Source organism: Orbicella faveolata, unplaced genomic scaffold (assembly GCF_042242905.1).
Source record: "Orbicella faveolata isolate gen_17 unplaced genomic scaffold, um_ofav_v1 contig_13, whole genome shotgun sequence".
NCBI lineage: Eukaryota > Metazoa > Cnidaria > Anthozoa > Scleractinia > Merulinidae > Orbicella > Orbicella faveolata.
This window is the reverse complement of record NW_028301540.1, coordinates 2,160,090-2,177,754: the sequence shown is the minus strand read 5'-3', so window position 1 is coordinate 2,177,754 and position 17,665 is coordinate 2,160,090. Positions and strand designations below refer to the sequence as shown.

Sequence of the window (17,665 nt, the reverse complement as noted above, 5' to 3'; positions counted from 1 at the left end):
AACACCCTAGTTGTGTTACGTCCTCATTTTTGGTGAGTGCGGTGAAGTTTTTACTTCATATTGTATTCCGGGGACAATTTTTCCATAAGGTAATGTGAACAAGGACGTGTGAGTAAAGTAAGGTGAAGTCTGCGTCAGGCCAGTGGTCCATACCGCCGGAACTAATCCCTTTTTATGTACCATTACAGAAATGACTTTTAATGTTTTCTACCCAACCCTCCCCACCCTCCCCACCCTCCCCAACTCCTTAGATAGAATGCTACAATAGTCCATCACAGCGTTACGCCCTCCCTTCCCATCGCAGAAATTATCCGGTAACCATTTATACCCCTTTGTGGAGAGAGGAACTGTGAGAGTAAAGTGTCTTGGGCAAGACCGCAACCCAATGTCTTCAGCCAGGGCTTGAACCCAGACTGCTCGATCCGGAGTCGAGCGCAGCAACCATTGAGCCTCCACGTATCAACCACGGAGAATCTTTGATGACGTCATTGTTTACATTTTTCCTCATTCACTTACGACTGCGCAGGGAAGGCATCACGCTAGACACGAATTGACTTACAAACATTTAAAGAGCTTGTGAAACTTAGTAATGTTTGAAATGTTTGGCTCTTTGGGTGTAATATTTGAGGAGAAATTGGCTTTAAAACGCTCAAAAATGTCGTGGTGGCAAGAGCGCCAATGAGCTTACACATTCTTTGTAAAATTTTGAGTTTTTAAACTCGCGTCGCACAAGAAGTATTCAATACATCGGGCTCAAATTCCTTGGGACAATTAATTTTGCTATGACCTTTTAACATTCAGAACTAACTTTTTTGTAGCTCTATCAGAAACTGCATCGCTTATGCTAAAGAGGCAAATATCGTCAAGAAAGATTCTTTTATATGTATAGCTTATGACAGGAGCGTTCAATTCATTCAATAAAAGTGACAGATTATGTTTGAAAACAGTAAAGAAAATTTAATGCTAATTTTGATCAACTTTCAATGTTCTCTTTACCATCTGACAATTAATTCAAGGTTACGAGAATAAACGACTTGATCACCTTGTTCATCTCAGAAAACGCCTCTAAGAAAAAGATATATATTCTCCTTGGGAGAAAAAATTAAAATGTATGAGAACGGCAACCATGCATAATTGCATAACTCGTGGTATACTCATTTGTTATACAAGCTTCGGCGCTATATCTTCATTATTTTATCTTCTTTTTCTTTCTTTCTTTCTTTTTCTCTTTCTCCTTCTCCTTCCCTTTTCATTATTCCTTTCTTTCAATCTTTTACTTCTTTTTTTTCACCTTTCTTTCTCACCATAATCTCTGTCCAAAAGGTTTTCTTTCTCTCTTCCTTCTGCTACTAAAGCAAAAAAAGCTGTTATCGCAGTCAAAGCGAGCCCTTCGCGACTCGTTTTCGCCCGTTTGCGGCTCACATTTGAATCACAATTAAAAAAGGGCCAACCTCACCTCTAGGCCCATAGTATCTCATAATCATAATCATCATCATCATCATCATATGAAAAAATATAAGTTGATATCATCATTATCATATGAAAAAATATAAGTTGATATGTTCCCTTGTCTCCTTACTATTCAGTCTAAATCTTATCGTTGCAGCCCACATGTTGCATTTCGCGCTGAAGGTATCCTCGGTAACGGATGGAAATATCCGTGTACCTAGCTCTGGTAATTTCCGTGATCATGTCTGACCCAATCAATTCAACGCACATGCTTCATAGCACCCTAATTCTATCAAGTAGAACCCCTTTTTAACGCATAGTCTGTTCGCTGTATATTATAAAATCGTTCTGCGATCTAACACTGGAGAAGGAAGAGACGAAGATGCCAAACGCACAGCAACGTTGCCGTCCCTTGTTGCCTGGGGAGTGTAAAAGTTTCTTGACTCCAGAGAATAATTATAAGTTCTTTTTTGTGATGTTCTGTTTTCAACGTTTCCAGTATTGAACACTTCACTTTCAGCCTTCTCAGTAATGGACGCAGTGCCAACACCGCTTGAACTGGTTTCATCATCGCCTTTGTCATCACTTAAATTCACTTGAACTGCAGCGTCAGACATCGTCGCTGAAATTAAGCAAAATAAATACTGTAACAAGCAGGAAAAATGACCAAAGCTGAAAATTTTATTATACTTCTCTTGAGAGAATAACAATTTATAGAATTACGGCATGGCTTGACTTCATTCTCGTGTATGATGATCATTTATATTATCCTTTTATCATCTTACTTCCGGCGTTACCGCACTTAAATTACAGGACCATAGACTTTCTAGCCCGAGTACGTACTACATACACGTTTGCTTTTCCCTTCTTATGTCCCCTCTCTTGACCAGCTGCGGGGCAGAGAGCTTTTATTTACTTATCTACTGAACTGGTGAACTATTGTGCTATTTTACGGTCTAGTTTAAACGTATCCCTCTATTCCGCGTCCACGGGCGAGAAATTGTCAAATTAACGTTCGTCATAAAGTCGCTTCTCATAACACTGATTCCAGGTAAATGCAGAGTTCTCACCAAAGGCAAGAAAAATACTCTCTAAGGTATCAAGGGCAATCCACATTTAAGCAAAATCATTCTTCTATTTGCGCATTACGAGTTGCCGCATTCATCACTCAAAAGCGTTGTCATAGAAGCAAAGCACTCGTATAAGAAATACGCCTAACCATCAAAAACTACGAAGAAGTCTTTTTAACGGCTACGCATTATGTCTTTATGAGAGATTTGTTGTAGTACTGGCGGAATTGCAATGTCGCACAAATTTCCCCTTTCTTTACCCAGGTGCAAAGCCTGGCTTTCACTGCGACATAAGCACAGGCACAAGCAAAAGCATAACGGACGCACAGCAAGAGCATAAGTACGTAGGCATGCGCAGAATGGATAACATACGTTATTTTCGGTGCTCTACCTCCGTGATAAAGTAAAATAAGATGGCGGACTATGTGTTTATGCTTTTGCTTATGATTACAGTAGCGCGTTCTTACTTAACATAATAAACCATAACAAGAGGAACGAACATTTTTGTTCTGCTTGTGTTTTGCGCGTCCTCACTACCTTGTGCTCGTGCTTATGCTTGTGCTGTGGGCGTCGTCACTACCTTTGTGCTTATGTCTGTGCTTACGTAGTGCAAACCAGGCCTAATGGCGTATCCTTACCTCTTCTTTTGCAGATGAAAATCGATTCAAAGAAAACCATGACACAGAAAAGTGCTAGGAAAGCGACCACGCCTGGTACGATGCTTTGCACGTGACGTGTGTACTCATCGCACGTGACACATTCCACGCTATAAAAAAAGAGATCAGACTTTAAGCTTCAAGATTGAAATGTGAATGTTCTTCCCAATTGCAATAAATTTCTTTTAGTGTTAGTTCTAATAGGGTATACTATATTTGTCTTGTCAATTGCACAACTTAATTTGGTATTGTACCAAAGAATTATTGTTTTCCTACATTTTTCTTGTTGTGCATTGTAAATAGTGAAAAACAAAAGAAAATTAAATCTGATAAAAATGTAAGAATTTGCTTGTACATCAAAATATAACTAATAGCTGACGACTTGCTTTCTTCTCCTTACTAGTTTGCTTGACAATGTTTTGACAATGTAAGGAGAAAATATATGTTGATCACTGGTTAAAAAAAAAAAAAACCCACTTTGTTTGCACCAAAGACAACAACTGCTCGATTTCATCCCCGGCGACTGAACCAAATACACAAAAGGAAGACAATAGGCTTAATTTCCCTCGCTCTCTCATTCCTTCCTGGGGAAGAGCGCAGGCTCCTTCCCTGTCCAGCTGCTTGTAAACGAACTTAATTTAGCGAGGCTTCGCTGTTTGGTTACAAAAAAAATTGCAATGTCTACAGAGGAAGCCACGTCAGCCTTAGCTGGTTTTCACGCGGGTCTTCTATCCTGGTCGAATTGGAATTAAGAGGTGATGGTCTTTGTAGAGGGAGGAAAACTGGAGGACCCGGAGATAAACCCTCGGAGCAAGGCGAGAACCAACAACAAACTCAACCCACATATGCACCAGGCCGGAATCAAACCCGGGCCGCATTGGTGGGAGACGAGCGCTTTTACCACTGCGGCAACCCTGCTCCCCTTCATGAAGCCAAAATTGTTCCAAAAATGCTCAAACAAATGTAATCGATCGTAGATAAAAAAAAAAAGCAAGCTCACCTTTGATTTTCTCGAGGATTATTTTCCTGAATGATGGCAAATACGGCCGCACTGACTCCTTTGTCGAAGAATCCAATAAAACCGTACACAAAAGCTCCAGATTTCTACAACGAATAAAAAAAATAAATCACTCAGAGGACCATTTCTCAGTTGCCTTTTGCTCCGTATCAAGAGTCTTCGTGCGAAGTCATTTATATGAAATTGTGTTCCACCTACGCATTTATTTTCGTGCTAATCAAGCTGGAAGTTGCTTTGTTTGAAAAAAAAAGGAAATTCACTTATTGACATGCAAGTGTCATCGCAGCTATATCAAAGCTATTTAAGCCTAATTCACACTAGTGACATAACGAAATAAACATAACGATATAAGAAAGGCGTATTGTCGTTATGTTTACAGTGTGAACATCCTGTCATAATGACATAAAAGCAACATAAAAGTGTGAACATAAAAAAACTGATCTTTTCCATATGACTTTTTGTCGATGTTCACATTACTGGCATGAGCCATGATGTCGTTCTGCCGTTATCTCGTTTATGCCGTTATGTCGTTATGTCGCTAGTGTGAACCAGGCCTTATTTACCTTGTCCTGACCAATGAGCTGCGCGATCAAAGACTGTGATGTCACTAACATGACAGAGCCACCGCTTCCCATAAGCATAGCAGTCGCATACACAGCCGTCCGTCCATCGACAGTCTGAACAAAAAACCAGAAGCTGGCACTTATAGCCATCATGGCACCCAGGCAGAAGGTTATCTGTCGATAATCAATTAAACTATGAATAAGAAAAGAGCACGTGATAAAAAGCCAGTCACAGTAGCTATTATGGTGCGCGCAAGCATGCATCAAGCACGCACTTGGGAATGTGACTTTATTTTTTTCCCCCTGATACATGATGCACTTGTCTATTCGCCCAAGCAAAATCTTTTTTCTTGAGTATCACCCACCGCTTCGCAAGCTAGGTTGATATTCAATCTACATGTACGTATTACCCCTAAAAAAAAAGTGAACAAGAGAGTGACTGCATTTCTTCTCAATAGTTTAAACTTAAAGTACTTTAAGACCTTCAACATACAAAGAAGAAGAACGTGTTTTCTAGCAAACTTGACTTAAAACAAATGTTCTGCTTCGGTAGAAAAAAAAAAAAAAAAAAAGGAAAACTCCAGCTGAGTTAAAATATTTAGTCAGATCAATCTACTGATAACCTGGCAGCCAACAATAAGAACTCTAAAACTGACGCTAACCTTGCTTCCAAGTCGTTTATTGAGAGACTTGACAGCACTGCTCGCCAGAACTCCCGTCACAAGTACAACCAAAGGAAAATAAGCAATAGATTCCTGTGTAACAGCAACAAGGAGATTTTTCACAATGGAAAATACAAAACAATAATAACAACAATAAATCTACGTTTTCTAAAGTAGCATTTTGCGCTCGTCCGTGCCTCTACAAAACCGGCAGATCTGCGAGTTGTAACCTTTCGAGCTGTCCTTCTCTAACCTTCACATGTATATAAATGTAAAGTACTTATTTCTTTAGCAAGACAGTTCACTATCGATACATCTTTTTTTACATATTTTAGCTGAAGAGTGACTGGTGTCTGTGGCGTATCATGATAAATATATTTGATTACAATAATAACCTCGACTCACCATTGCAAAGCGCATTGTCTCAATCAGGTAAAGCGGTAGATAAGACTGTGAGACATTTACGTACAGACGAGTACAAATGTACAAAGCCCCTATCTGAAATTGAAAAACAAAAACGTTGCACAGTTTTTAAATGAGTCCATTAAATGATAATAATAAAATATATAAATAGTTATCAGGGCTGGAGCAGCCGGCCAGCTTTTTACTGAGATTAGACAAGCCTTAGAGTGACCTTGCAGTTCACCGGCGGGACATACCGGAATTCCCGGTTTCTCGCTAGAAACGTCTGACGATCGCGGGCGAAACGAAGCAACACTTAAACCCTGTTCACACCAATATGTTAAACATGTTTAAAAGTAGTTTAACCAAAACAAGGTTAAAATTAGTCGCCAATACCGAGGGCACCTGTTTGGTTAAAATATTTTAGCAAAGTGGTTTGAAATTTGTCTCTTCAAAATGACTGACTGCAAAGCGTAATCGACAAATTGCAAAAAAAAAAACCTAAACCTTATTTAGTTAACCTAGTTTAGTTGGTGTGAATGGGGTATTACAAGCACTGGATACGATACCATGGATACGATGTGGGAAGCGATTCGTTTTAATACGAAAAAAATGTTATGGCAAAAGCGGTACTAACTTTGTATAACCCTGGACTTTTTAGCCACTGTCGTTTACTCCTTCCGCCGCCTAGAATAGCACTTTTGTCGATAATTTCCTGTGAGGAGTTGCGAGTTTCTCCACTTTCCACAGTTGTTTGAGATGCCGACCGTAGTTCATTACCACCCTTACCAGCTGCTATTTTGTTTTGTTTCTCACAGAGCGTCACTACCACAGCAGGTGAGGCGCCACTTCTTCTACTGGGAGAAGGACGTTGATACAGGGCTTGCGTCAGGAGAGCTGAAAGAAATACACAATTGCTTGTTAGCATCTCTCAGTTACTATAACAGAGCTTACACCTGACGCAGGAGGCTCCCACGACGCTGCCTGGTCAAAGTGAATTTATGCTTTATCTCTAAATTTCGCGATTATCTAGATGTGTTCATCACTCCTTTCGGTCTGACAACTTGCTCAGGCGGAAATATTCCAATGGTAAATACGAAATCAATCATCGTCGTGGACTAAGAGTTAAATTTTGTCCGTTCATATTGCCTGGTAAAGCAAAATCGTTACGCATTCCTGCCTAAATTCCTAATTTGAGCACTACAACGGTAAGAAATTAATTAAATTTAACACGTGCTTTGTTAATTTCTCGACCTTCATTAATAGAAATATTTCTCATTCACCGTTTCTTTCGCTTCCTTTCCGTTCAACCTTTTTTCGTTTGTGTTTTCCATTTTTCCGTTCCTCCAGCCATACCCGTAATGCATCTGAAGGGGGCTCTTTGACGCCAACGTGAAAAATGACGTTAAACAGTGAACCGGTGGCGGTTATAATCAAGCCAAGATACTGAAAAGAAGACAGAAGAAGTTTAGATAGCGTTCAACGTTCAAATTCTCCAACCATTCACAAAGAGGTTTTATATAGGGCTTCTTCATATGAGCCCGGTGTGTGGGCTTGCTGCGTTTGCCGCGATTTCACCTTGTTCATAAGAGAAAACAGACTAGCCCGGAACTTTAACTTCCTAGCCTACTATGCAGACGTCCTTATGGCCATAAGAACATCTGCTTTGGAGGCTGGTACTTCACAGGCCCTTCCTTTTCCTTTGCGGCTGACGGCTTCAGGCTTCGAATTCGGCTATTTCCGTGTCAAGGGACGCGAGAAAGCTCGCATATTTCATAGATTCAAAGGTTATTTGACTTTGACAAGATCGGCAATATCCAACTATCGCATAATTTGGGAGCAGGAAAAAATTAAAAAAACTCCCGGGCAGGGTACATTTATGAGATTAAAATGTCGGGTTAAAAAAGGGCGGGTACGATTCCAAACCCGGCTGAAATTCACTTTGAAATGCTGACTTGGAGAATACAGTCACAGAAGTACCAACCACTTGAAGTGGAATGTATATCTTGATTTATTTGCGTGATCGTTTGTTTGTTTATCTATTTTGAAATATAAAAAGACGTTAACATTTGTTTCTGGATGTTGAGTTATGAAGAGCCATGTTGACAACTGAAAGTATAAATGCTAAATCAACAACCACTGATAGAGGGTCGTACTGGAGGTTCTGGATTTTCAATTAACAAGTTAGCTTTTTGGCATTTCTCAGTTATCAGTTAATCTGAACTTGATCATGAGCCCTTCAGTTATTGGCAGATCTCAACTATATGAGTTACAAACCGCGTTATTTCTCAGTCGACCGGGTTCAAATTTTGACCAATTCTCTGAACCTCTTGACGTTGTGAAGTAACAACTTCAAAGTTGTCAACAAAGTATTTTTGAATTACATATTTGATTTTCGGCAGAGAGAGAACACCAGAGACACTTACCATGAACTGTTTCCATGTAGCTGACGAAATACTAGATTCCGAACTTCTTCCTAACAGAATCCACGTCACGCCAAATACGAAAATACCGCAGACAAACCGCAAAGCTGACCTGAAATATAAACACATGAATGATTCACGTGAATTTATATACCTAAGCACATTACTATTTCACTACCTTGCAGATTTTTCTCTGTCAGGTTTTCAAGTGTGACCGTCGAGTTGGCTTTGATTTTTCATACTGTCATTTTAAGGCCCCGTCCACGCGGGACTACGCGGGAGGAATTTGCAAACGGAGGTTTCACTCTGAAAACGCATCAAATGTTCTCCGTCAACACTACGCCGGAGGAATTTAAAAACGCAACAGTAACCGGTCATTTCTGATTTTGGATTTGTGGTTGAGGAAAACTCGAGCAGGGAAATCACATGACTATCGTAATGTCATCGTTTTCGAGAAGCTCCGTTTTTAAAATGTTTTCCGTCCACACTAAAACGCAAAGCCGGCTAACCGGACAGATACACTTAGCTAGCCTACAAAGCGCTGGTGCCATTTCGTCATTTCGCCCCTTTAGTGGACCCTCTAGGTCGTAACAAATCGTGTTCACACTATGACTGACAAATGCTTAAAGTTGATGTAATAATACAAAACACGTTTTACATTAGCATGTTTGTAAACACACTGTTTGCATATGTTTATGTCTCAAGACTTGTGTCACGTATGTGTTTTACGACAGAGAATTAAGCTTTAAATTTAAGCTTGCCACTGCATGTGTTAACCTGACTGGACAAGCCCCTGGGGTACTTGAATGTGCTGGCTCTGGTTCATGGACGCACGATCAAAACAACCTTATGACTTGCTCAGGGTGAACATGTTTCGATCGATCGCGATTTGCGCAGTAACCCGCTTGATGTGAAGATTTCTTCGAATTTTTAGGCCTGGTGTGAACGTAGTGTTATATTTTATGACCAAAATCTGCGTTTTTCCCTACTCCATTTATGACATGACCAAAAATTCGAAACCCTATTTATGACCTGACCCATAATTAAATCAATACCCTGTTTCAGATCTGCCTTCTAATTAGTTCCCTAGTTCACACCAGTGTTAAATTGCCATAAACATAATTTTTGACGGAATTTTGTTGATTTTCTTTTCTATAATGATGTAAACGTGGCCTCTTCTTAAAAACACACCCATATGAAGACTAGAGTGCAAAAATCATACCCTATTTATGACCAAAGTGGCCAAAATCGATACCCTATTTATGACCAAAACGACAGAAAAACCATACCCTTTGGGGCCGCACATACCTATATAGCCCATATGAGGAAGTACTCCCACACCCCCCGCCGGGGACGCTAACACGCATTCAAAGTTACCGAGATTCTAACTCAATCTTTTTGCTTGTGAGCAGAGCCTGTTGCTGTAGGGGAGGAGAGGGTTCCTTGACTCCAAGGCCAAAAGAAATTAATTATTCGGGATGTGATTTCTTTTGTTATATTCCCCAAAACTTCGGAGCCAAGTTAGAATTTCAAAATACAAATGCAAATTACAGTCGTTGTTTCAACACCAAACAACAATCTTAGTTTCGAAATCCACTGGAATTAACAAACCCTTCGCACGTGCCTCGCAGCTGAAAAAAAAAATAATAATAATAAAAAAAAATACACACCCAGCATTTAAAGCCTCCGTTCAGCGAATCGCCAATAATAAGGCCGGGAATAAGGTTATTGCGCAGAGGAGCTGCCTTGAAACAATGCTAGTGACCCACAAAACACTGCTTCGCCCCAGAAGTTTAAAATTTCACGGAGTTTCTGTAGTTTACATTACTTTGCATTGCAGATTATGATAACAATCGATATGCAAAAAAAGGACGCCGATTGAATTCTAGCCAAATTTCCGCTACACTCAAATTTCAATGCCCTTTAGTAGTGTTCGTAACAGAAGCCTTAACAGTAGCAATGTCGAACAATGCGACATCGGAGGACAAAACCAAAACGGGTCAAACAAAATGAGAACTATAACATAACACGGGTAATCAAGCATAATAAAATTACGACCAATTACTAATTAAATTGGTCATCACTCACGCTAGAGTGGACGAACATTATTCAGATACGCTCTTGTACTGTGCTAAGTAAATATCTTTTGACAAAAAGCGAAATTCGCTGCCACCGTGAATATTTATCAAATAATACTCTCACCTTATAGCATTCAATTCGACTTTTTCTGATTCCCTGATGGCGATCTCTGGAATAAGTGAAAGGTGACTAATTTGAACACAGCCCCAACCAAACTGAAACACAGCCGCTATACTGATATAATATGCAAGCTTCAGGGAATCGCTTGCTTCACCGCGAAGAAGCTGAGTGAACAGAAGAGGAAAGGAGAAGCTCACGCAGATTGACCCCAGTAGATGCCAGATTTTTCTTCGCCCATAACGACACACAGTTTTGTCGTTGAGGATGGCGGTAATCGGTGTGCAGATTCCATCCGTCAGTTGTCCTGCCATAACAACTATCCCCGTATGGCTGTTTGACAGGCCAGCAACTTTGGTTAAGTAAATAATAAGATAGCTGAACCAGGCATTTGCAGCAAGGTCATTCAGGATATGTCCAACGCCATAGCAAACCTTTTGACCGCTTGCTAGTCTATTCTCTCGGGATGTCTTCTGTTGAGAGTTTTTGCAGCTAAAACAGTTCAACAAGCGGTCCATTGCTTGGCGTTGAAGCGACGACCTGAAATAATTACGGCCAACAAGCAGGGAAAACTCCTTCGGGACAAATTAAAATTGTAAAAGTCTGCTCGCGGACATCTAATGTGTGTTCAAAAGGCCACTTGTTGCGTCACTGAAACGGATGTGTGACACAAGTGTGTCTCACGCGGGGTGGCGTGATCCAGTTTCAGCGCACTCGTGAACAGATGAACAAAACCGCCAGTCAATCAATGTAAATCAATCGGGTTTATTTTTCGAATATTTTAATCAAAGGTCACAAAGATAAAACTCAGCTGGAGTGTACTAAATCGTGTGACCCGCGACACGAGAAGCTTTAAAATGGAGGTATATCAATTTATGAAGATATTATTATGGATCTAGCTATTTTTTTCTCAGGTATCAGAGGTAAATTCTGTTTATTTGCTCATTCCTTTTATTTGATATTGGTGATAGTGCCAAATTTCAGTCAGGGCTGACCTCTCTAGTAGCGCGCACCAGGGACTGCTGAAATTTACCTAATGCAAATGTAATTTACACTATGAGCGATGGAGCCGCCTTTTGGAAAATTGTAGGGACTGTTGAATTCTACAAGACGTTCGATACAAAGTTGTTAGTATACGCGGGTTTACTTGTAAATTCTTAAAAATTATATACCTCTCTCTGTTGTCGGGTACGTCTTGTAGGCGAGTGAAGCTGTCATTGAATCTTCAACACATTTTCATGTGAGTCCTGAGTGTAATATTCTTATCATGACAGTTACAGGAACAGTTCTTTAGTTTTAGTTGTTAGTATTATACAAAGGACAAAGTCGTTCAATTTTTTTTCTAGTAGCCTTTGAACGACCCAAAGAGTGTACTACTGAAAGAATAAAAAGCCAAGAATAATGTCTATCATAATTCGTATATAAAAAATAATCATTTTAACTCTGCATTTAGTCCGTTCAAGAGTTATTTTTTTCTCGGGCGCCCCACGGCAAAAAAAAAAAAAAAAAGAAAAAAAAAAATTGCGAAGAAATATGTTTGTGTCTTTCCCAAGGGTGCGCCACGCCGTTGATACTTTAAGGATTTTTCTTTAAGGATCTCTCAAATCCTTTTAATACTTTTGGTTATTACTTTTGCTTGGCATCTCGACGAACTCACGAAAAAAAATCGAGGGTCTGTACGAAAACAGACTACTTTGCATTGTAGATACGGCTAACGTCTTTGTGGGACTGGACTGATTGATGTCTCACATTTGAAACGTTATGTCATTTTGACAGTCCGTTGACAGATCTTCGCGCTGTGCCCCCTCAATAATAAACCTGAAAAACGGCACGCACCACTGCCAAACCTGTGGACTTCTCTGAACAGTTTCAGTTGAAAATAAAAGTGCAACTTGGAGACCGTCACTACTCTCTAAAAAGGTAAAATCGCAAAATCTCGTTTCCCCAAAACTACCTAAATTGCGTGAATCAGTGAATGCTTTTGTTATGTGGACGTGACATTACCCATGTCGCTCACGCGCCAAACATGACGCAATAAAACGCGCTAACTGTTGTCTTGACAACGGCCATAAAGGCCACCTTGGGGAAAGAGGAAAATGGCCGCTGTAGAGAGGTCGCTGCTGTCTAGAGGTGGCCGTTGTCGAGAAGTGGCCGTTGTAGAGAGGTGACCGTTAGCTAGCGGAGAATCGACTGTATATGAAAACGACAAACGGCAAAAACTGTCTCTGATCTTGTTTTGTTTTCCATTAATTCTAAGTCCATCCAAGCCAAAAATAAAGAAAACACCCTTATCTACAGCAAATACCATTATTCTAAGTTACGTTTGAAATAGATGGGAACAGCAAAAGTTTTTGCCGTCCGTAGACGTCATACTTAACCTCTGTAATGTTCATGCCCACGCGATAGTGAAAATCAGTTGACCTTTACAGCTGGCACTCCCTCAATATAATTCTGTAAGGATGTGAATTTACATTGAATCAAGGACAATTAGGGTTTATTTTATAAGTTTTCAATGTTTGCTTAGAAAAATTCAAATGGAAAAACGAACAGAAGAGGGCTTTTCCCTCCGTACGTATTCATACCTATCAGTTGCCTAAAGCGTATATATCGAGGATTAGCGAAACACCTTTTTCAATTTTTTTTTTTTTTGACTGAATTTAAAATTTTCTATGGAAAGGGTTTTATTCATGGATACATGAAATCTCGGCTGATTCTGATCACGTGCCCAGTACGAAACTCTATAGAAGACATCAACCGGCTTTAACCAGTTCAGTTCGGCAGAGTAACTTATCAGTGTCCTTTAAAGCCGGGGTAGCTTCTTCCAGGCGCTCAGTTAGATAATAGAGGCTATGGAGCTCTTAAATGCAAGTACACTGGGTGGAACTTTGCCGTTTCCCAGTTTCCCGGGACTTTCGGAAACTAAAATTAATTGGAAACTGAAGCAAGAAAGTGAAGCGAGCGGCCGAAATCCATTACAATACAATACAATACAATACAATAACTTTATTTATACAGCGAGTTACACTCTCGACGGCTCGTTTCTATTCCCTACCCGGCTACGTCGCAGGTACGGATTCATCAGTTATGTTGTCCTTGACGCGAATCACAGAGAAAAGTCGTCTGATTGTTCGAGATTCACAAGAAATGAAGCCAAGCAAGATGCCCTGGACTATTCTGTTTCTCATTCTTGTGTTTCTTCAATTTGCGGGCCTCCCTGGACTGGTGCTGTATTGTCTTCAAACCTTCTCTTGTGGCAAAAATATGAAACATCCTCATTACAACTGTGCGAATGGCACTTTCGTTGCCTACAACATAGCTATGACGGTGGAACTAGCCTTTGCTTGCACCGAAGTTCTTAGCCGCGCCATATTCATCTGTTTCTGCTTGAAATTAAAGGGATGGAAAGGAATATTGGAAATTTTTTGGCGACTGTGTAAAGTCGCTCGAATGTGGCTTTTAGCTCTGATTTGCAGCCTCTGTATAGTGCGCTTTGGTAGCATTCTGTACTGGGTCGCTGATTTAGGGAATATAGCCAAGGCAATCATCGGAGTGTACATTGTAGACGCCTTAGAAATAACCATTGTTGTGGCTACATTACATGATGTAAAGGTTGAAGATTTAACTGAAGACAATCTTGGTATCACCAAAAGAAAACATCTCACTCTCCTCTTCAGGTGCGTGCTTGTAAGTTTTTGGTTGCAGTATTTTGTCTACTTGATTATCGTTTCCTTCCAGTTGGCTTTTGATGTATCTGAGGTGGACCCAGAGTTTGTGAGAGAGGATTTCAAGAGAGCTTTAAATCTGCTAAGGAAATCTGCACAGTTTGTTTTCATGAACCAAATAAGCGGTCACCTTTGGTCTGCATTATTTGCTGATGACAAAGCGAGGGCCAACAAGAACAAGAAGAGAGCGCAAAGGAACGAGATAGAACTAATGGAGGCTGGGGATTGGAGATAAGGCCCCTGACTGTGAAATTAAAATCTGGACTGCTCTTCCTGAGATTGCAAATTTAATCAAGTCTGCCCGCCGTTTACCTCCGGGGAGACGGGGGAGGGGGCAGGGGGCTCCCATTTAAAAAGGACGGGGGTGCTCGTCGTACCTTCTAGGGGTTAAAATAGCGGTTTTGGTACATCTTGCGGTGTTCTTGACCCTCAAAAGGCTCACAGCGGGAACTTTTGCGGTATCTTTTAGGGTATTTAGCCGAAAAAATATGACAGGAGATAATTTATTGCTTTAGAATTGGTACCTCACCTCTTGGGGGTAAAAAAACAAAACAAAACAAAACAAAAAAAAAAAAACAAAGAAAATTAAAGCCACGCCCACAAAACAGGATCTTGGTACCTCTTAGGGGTTCTTTTCAAAAATGTCCAACGAGCACCCCTTCCTTTTTATCTGGGAGACCACCAGGGCTTCTCACAAGCCGTGGAAAGATATTACTCAGACAAGGAATATATCAGTTCTTTTTTTCCTGTGTAACTTCTCAAATCCGGGTTGGTTTCTTGATTTTTCGAACTCATAAATCGATATTACATTTACCCATAACATGTTTGGCTCCCTCAAGGTTAATTTCTCCCAAGTTAATTACATGTGCAATTTTTGGCCAGTTGCGCCATTTTTTCATTTCCCGTTTTGAAGTGAGGAATACTCTAGAGCCACGTGGCCTTTAGGATGTTATCCACTGCTCTCTCTCTCTCTCTCTCTCTCTCTCTCTCTCTCTCTCTCTCTCTCTCTCCCCACCCCCCCCCCCCACTGGTTAATACATGTCCAGCTTTGACACTGGCTGCCCTCGATACAACTGTAACAGAGAAAATTCTTATAACATCTCGCTAAACGTTTCCTGACCGCAATTTAGGTCTAGAATTCCAAAATTAAATGTTTGATAACTGATCTGAATCCCGTTCCAAATAGTCTGCGGGAAAAGGACCTAGATAAACGTATCATAAGATGACGATCGACTTAAAGCTCCTTGCGAGAACTTATCGCTACAACCAAGCCGCGGTTACCCAAGGGGTGGGGGAGGGGGGGGGGGGCTCCCATATAAAAAAGACGAGGGTGCTCGTCAGAAATATTGAAAAAAAACCCTTAAGTGGTTTGAAATTTTTTCTCCCTTAAGAGGTACCAATTTATACATAACACATTATTTCCTGTCATATTTTTTCGGCTCAACACCCTAAAAGGTGCCGCAAAGTTCCCGCTATGGACCTTTTGAGGCTTAATACCCTAAGTAGCACCAAAACCGCGTTTTTAACCCCTAGAAGGAAGGACGAGCACTCCCGTCATTTTTATATGGGAGTTCCCCAGCCCCCCTCTCCCCCACCCCTCTGGGCGCGAATATAGCTTTGCAAACATAGCAGAAGATGAATCGAAATAATTTTAATGTAATTAAAATGAAAATTAAAATTAAAAAAAAAAATAAAAGTTAAAAATTGTAAACTCTTCTGCAACAGCCATTTAAATTTCTCTCAGAATGACTATTGTAGTTCCCTCCTCACTGCCCCCTTCCACTAGGTCAGTCCCGATTGTGCTCGTAAAATGCTAGAAAGTTGCTCACTGGAATGCCAAAAAAAACGCTAAAAAATTGTCAGAAATCCAAAAAGTTTGCTGACTAAATTTCTTGATATTTTTATATAAACGTTAATTGAAAGCGTTTTTTTCGTTCCTCGCAATAACGTCGGTCAGGAAAAATAGCTCGATACTTAGCTCGCAAATATGGGAAAAATTTAAAGACACTCTTAAGTCTAATGGACCAAACACATGGTTCATTCGACGTCTTGCGGAACGATATGAGGAAAGTTCAGACTTCAAAAGGTTGATAAACATTCAAGAAATTTGCATAAATTGAAGTTTTCTATGGAATGGTCGGCTTTTTCGTACTTGATATGTACTCTAAACCAATATTTGCTCAAAAGTTGCTCAGAGAGGCAACTGCTTGTTCGAGGTTGCTAGAACCGCAAAAGGTTGCTGCAAACGCCAAAGGTTACTCAAAAATTATCCACCCCCCGCAATGTAGACAGAGTCAACATCATAAGGGGAGGTTCCTTGTTTTAATATGATCCCTTTTGATTGCGTTCGGAGAACGCAAGCCTAATTTTGACCTGTGGCTTTCTAGACTTGGTTTCCCTGTGCACGGTTATATGCAGAAAAATCCACATTCCTGTAAGGACACTAAAATGGCACCCCACTTGAGTTTTGCAGGGGCATGTGACGGCCAGTAAACTGGTACCGTTACCAGGACATGTGATAAGACATGAGGCGAACATGTGAGCAGGCCATGTGAGCTCGTCTTTGCGCTGGATCTTCCATTGACTTCTTTCCATTCAGTCGCCGTAGGCTTCGCTATTTTGTGCTCTCAGCGTTGGATTTTGGTGAATTTAAACGCTTCGACGGCAGCATTTATCGAAATCTGAGGGAATTGTCTTTTTTATTTTATATGTTAACGAACACGACTTTGAATGGCCTTGGCTTTTGGCAACAGCTTTATTTTGACTGCATTTGTTGATTAGTTCCAGTCGCGACAGATAGCTCATCCGGTGGAATATCATTTGGAATCGGTGGAAAAGTACTCTAAAGTCTCTGAAAACACGTTTTATAAGAGTAAGCCTCAACCAAGGAACGGCAAATTATGTAAATACTGTATGCTTTATTTATCAGGGGAAATAATCTAATCAGTCGCACGGAGTTTGTTTACGATAAACGAGTACGCGATTGCAAATGTTTCCTTATATTATTGTACTTCCAGCTTAGAATAACGTAGGTAAAATATATACTTTTACAAATTAGCTTTTACGCTTAAACATTACCAGTTAATGTGAGAATATTTAGCACGAAATTTGAAGGCTATAAATGTAAATATTTTAGTAGACTACGAGTAGTCCCTCTTTCGCTTAGTCCGTCGTGCGTGACGCGAAAGAAAACCGCCAGAAAACAAAACAAAAAAAAAGGCCAGAAAAAAAAAAAAGGTTTTCTTTTACGTCACGCAGGACGGACTAAGCGAAAGAGGGACTACTCGTAGTCTAATATTTTAGTTCTATTAAACTTGTGTGTCTACGGAAACTGGCGCCGTCACGCAACGAATCAACAAATCGTCGTTTATACGGGGGAGCTCTTCACAAGCATGGACTTTGACACTATGCATATCTGTCTCTAAAACCTCGGTTGTTGATGAAAAATGTTGATTTTAGCAATAGACAGAGCTAGAAAGTCAGCTAGTGAAATCATTTATGGAA

General features: G+C 40.4%; 2 protein-coding genes across 2 annotated transcripts; one reads left to right on the top strand and one right to left on the bottom strand.

The window, feature by feature from the left end:
• Positions 1-931: 931 nt before the first annotated feature.
• LOC110057042 (major facilitator superfamily domain-containing protein 12-like) lies at positions 932-11,067 on the bottom strand. Its single transcript, XM_020763622.2, has 10 exons — positions 10,446-11,067; positions 8,247-8,355; positions 7,104-7,266; positions 6,458-6,717; positions 5,824-5,916; positions 5,419-5,511; positions 4,757-4,930; positions 4,176-4,279; positions 3,158-3,285; positions 932-2,071 (listed from the first exon to the last, which is right to left on the bottom strand). The coding sequence occupies exons 1-10, from the start codon at positions 10,955-10,957 to the stop codon at positions 1,785-1,787; spliced, it is 1,923 nt and encodes a 640-aa protein (XP_020619281.2). The 5' UTR covers positions 10,958-11,067; the 3' UTR covers positions 932-1,784.
• A 79-nt stretch (positions 11,068-11,146) lies between these two features.
• Positions 11,147-15,042, top strand: LOC110057043 (uncharacterized). Its single transcript, XM_020763623.2, has one exon. The coding sequence runs from the start codon at positions 13,524-13,526 to the stop codon at positions 14,394-14,396; it is 873 nt and encodes a 290-aa protein (XP_020619282.2). The 5' UTR covers positions 11,147-13,523; the 3' UTR covers positions 14,397-15,042.
• Positions 15,043-17,665: the final 2,623 nt, after the last annotated feature.

What these genes read in the sequence shown, in the direction of transcription:
- LOC110057042 (XM_020763622.2), bottom strand. Translation starts at nt 10,957, where the DNA reads ATGGACCGCTTGTTGAACTGTTTTAGCTGCAAAAACTCTCAACAGAAG. An exon ending in AAAGTCCAGGGTTATACAAA is followed by an intron (nt 5,917 to 6,457) that starts GTTAGTACCGCT and finishes TTTCAATTTCAG; the next exon opens with ATAGGGGCTTTGTACATTTG. An exon ending in ATAAACGACTTGGAAGCAAG is followed by an intron (nt 4,931 to 5,418) that starts GTTAGCGTCAGT and finishes GATTATCGACAG; the next exon opens with ATAACCTTCTGCCTGGGTGC.
- LOC110057043 (XM_020763623.2), top strand. Translation starts at nt 13,524, where the DNA reads ATGTTGTCCTTGACGCGAATCACAGAGAAAAGTCGTCTGATTGTTCGA.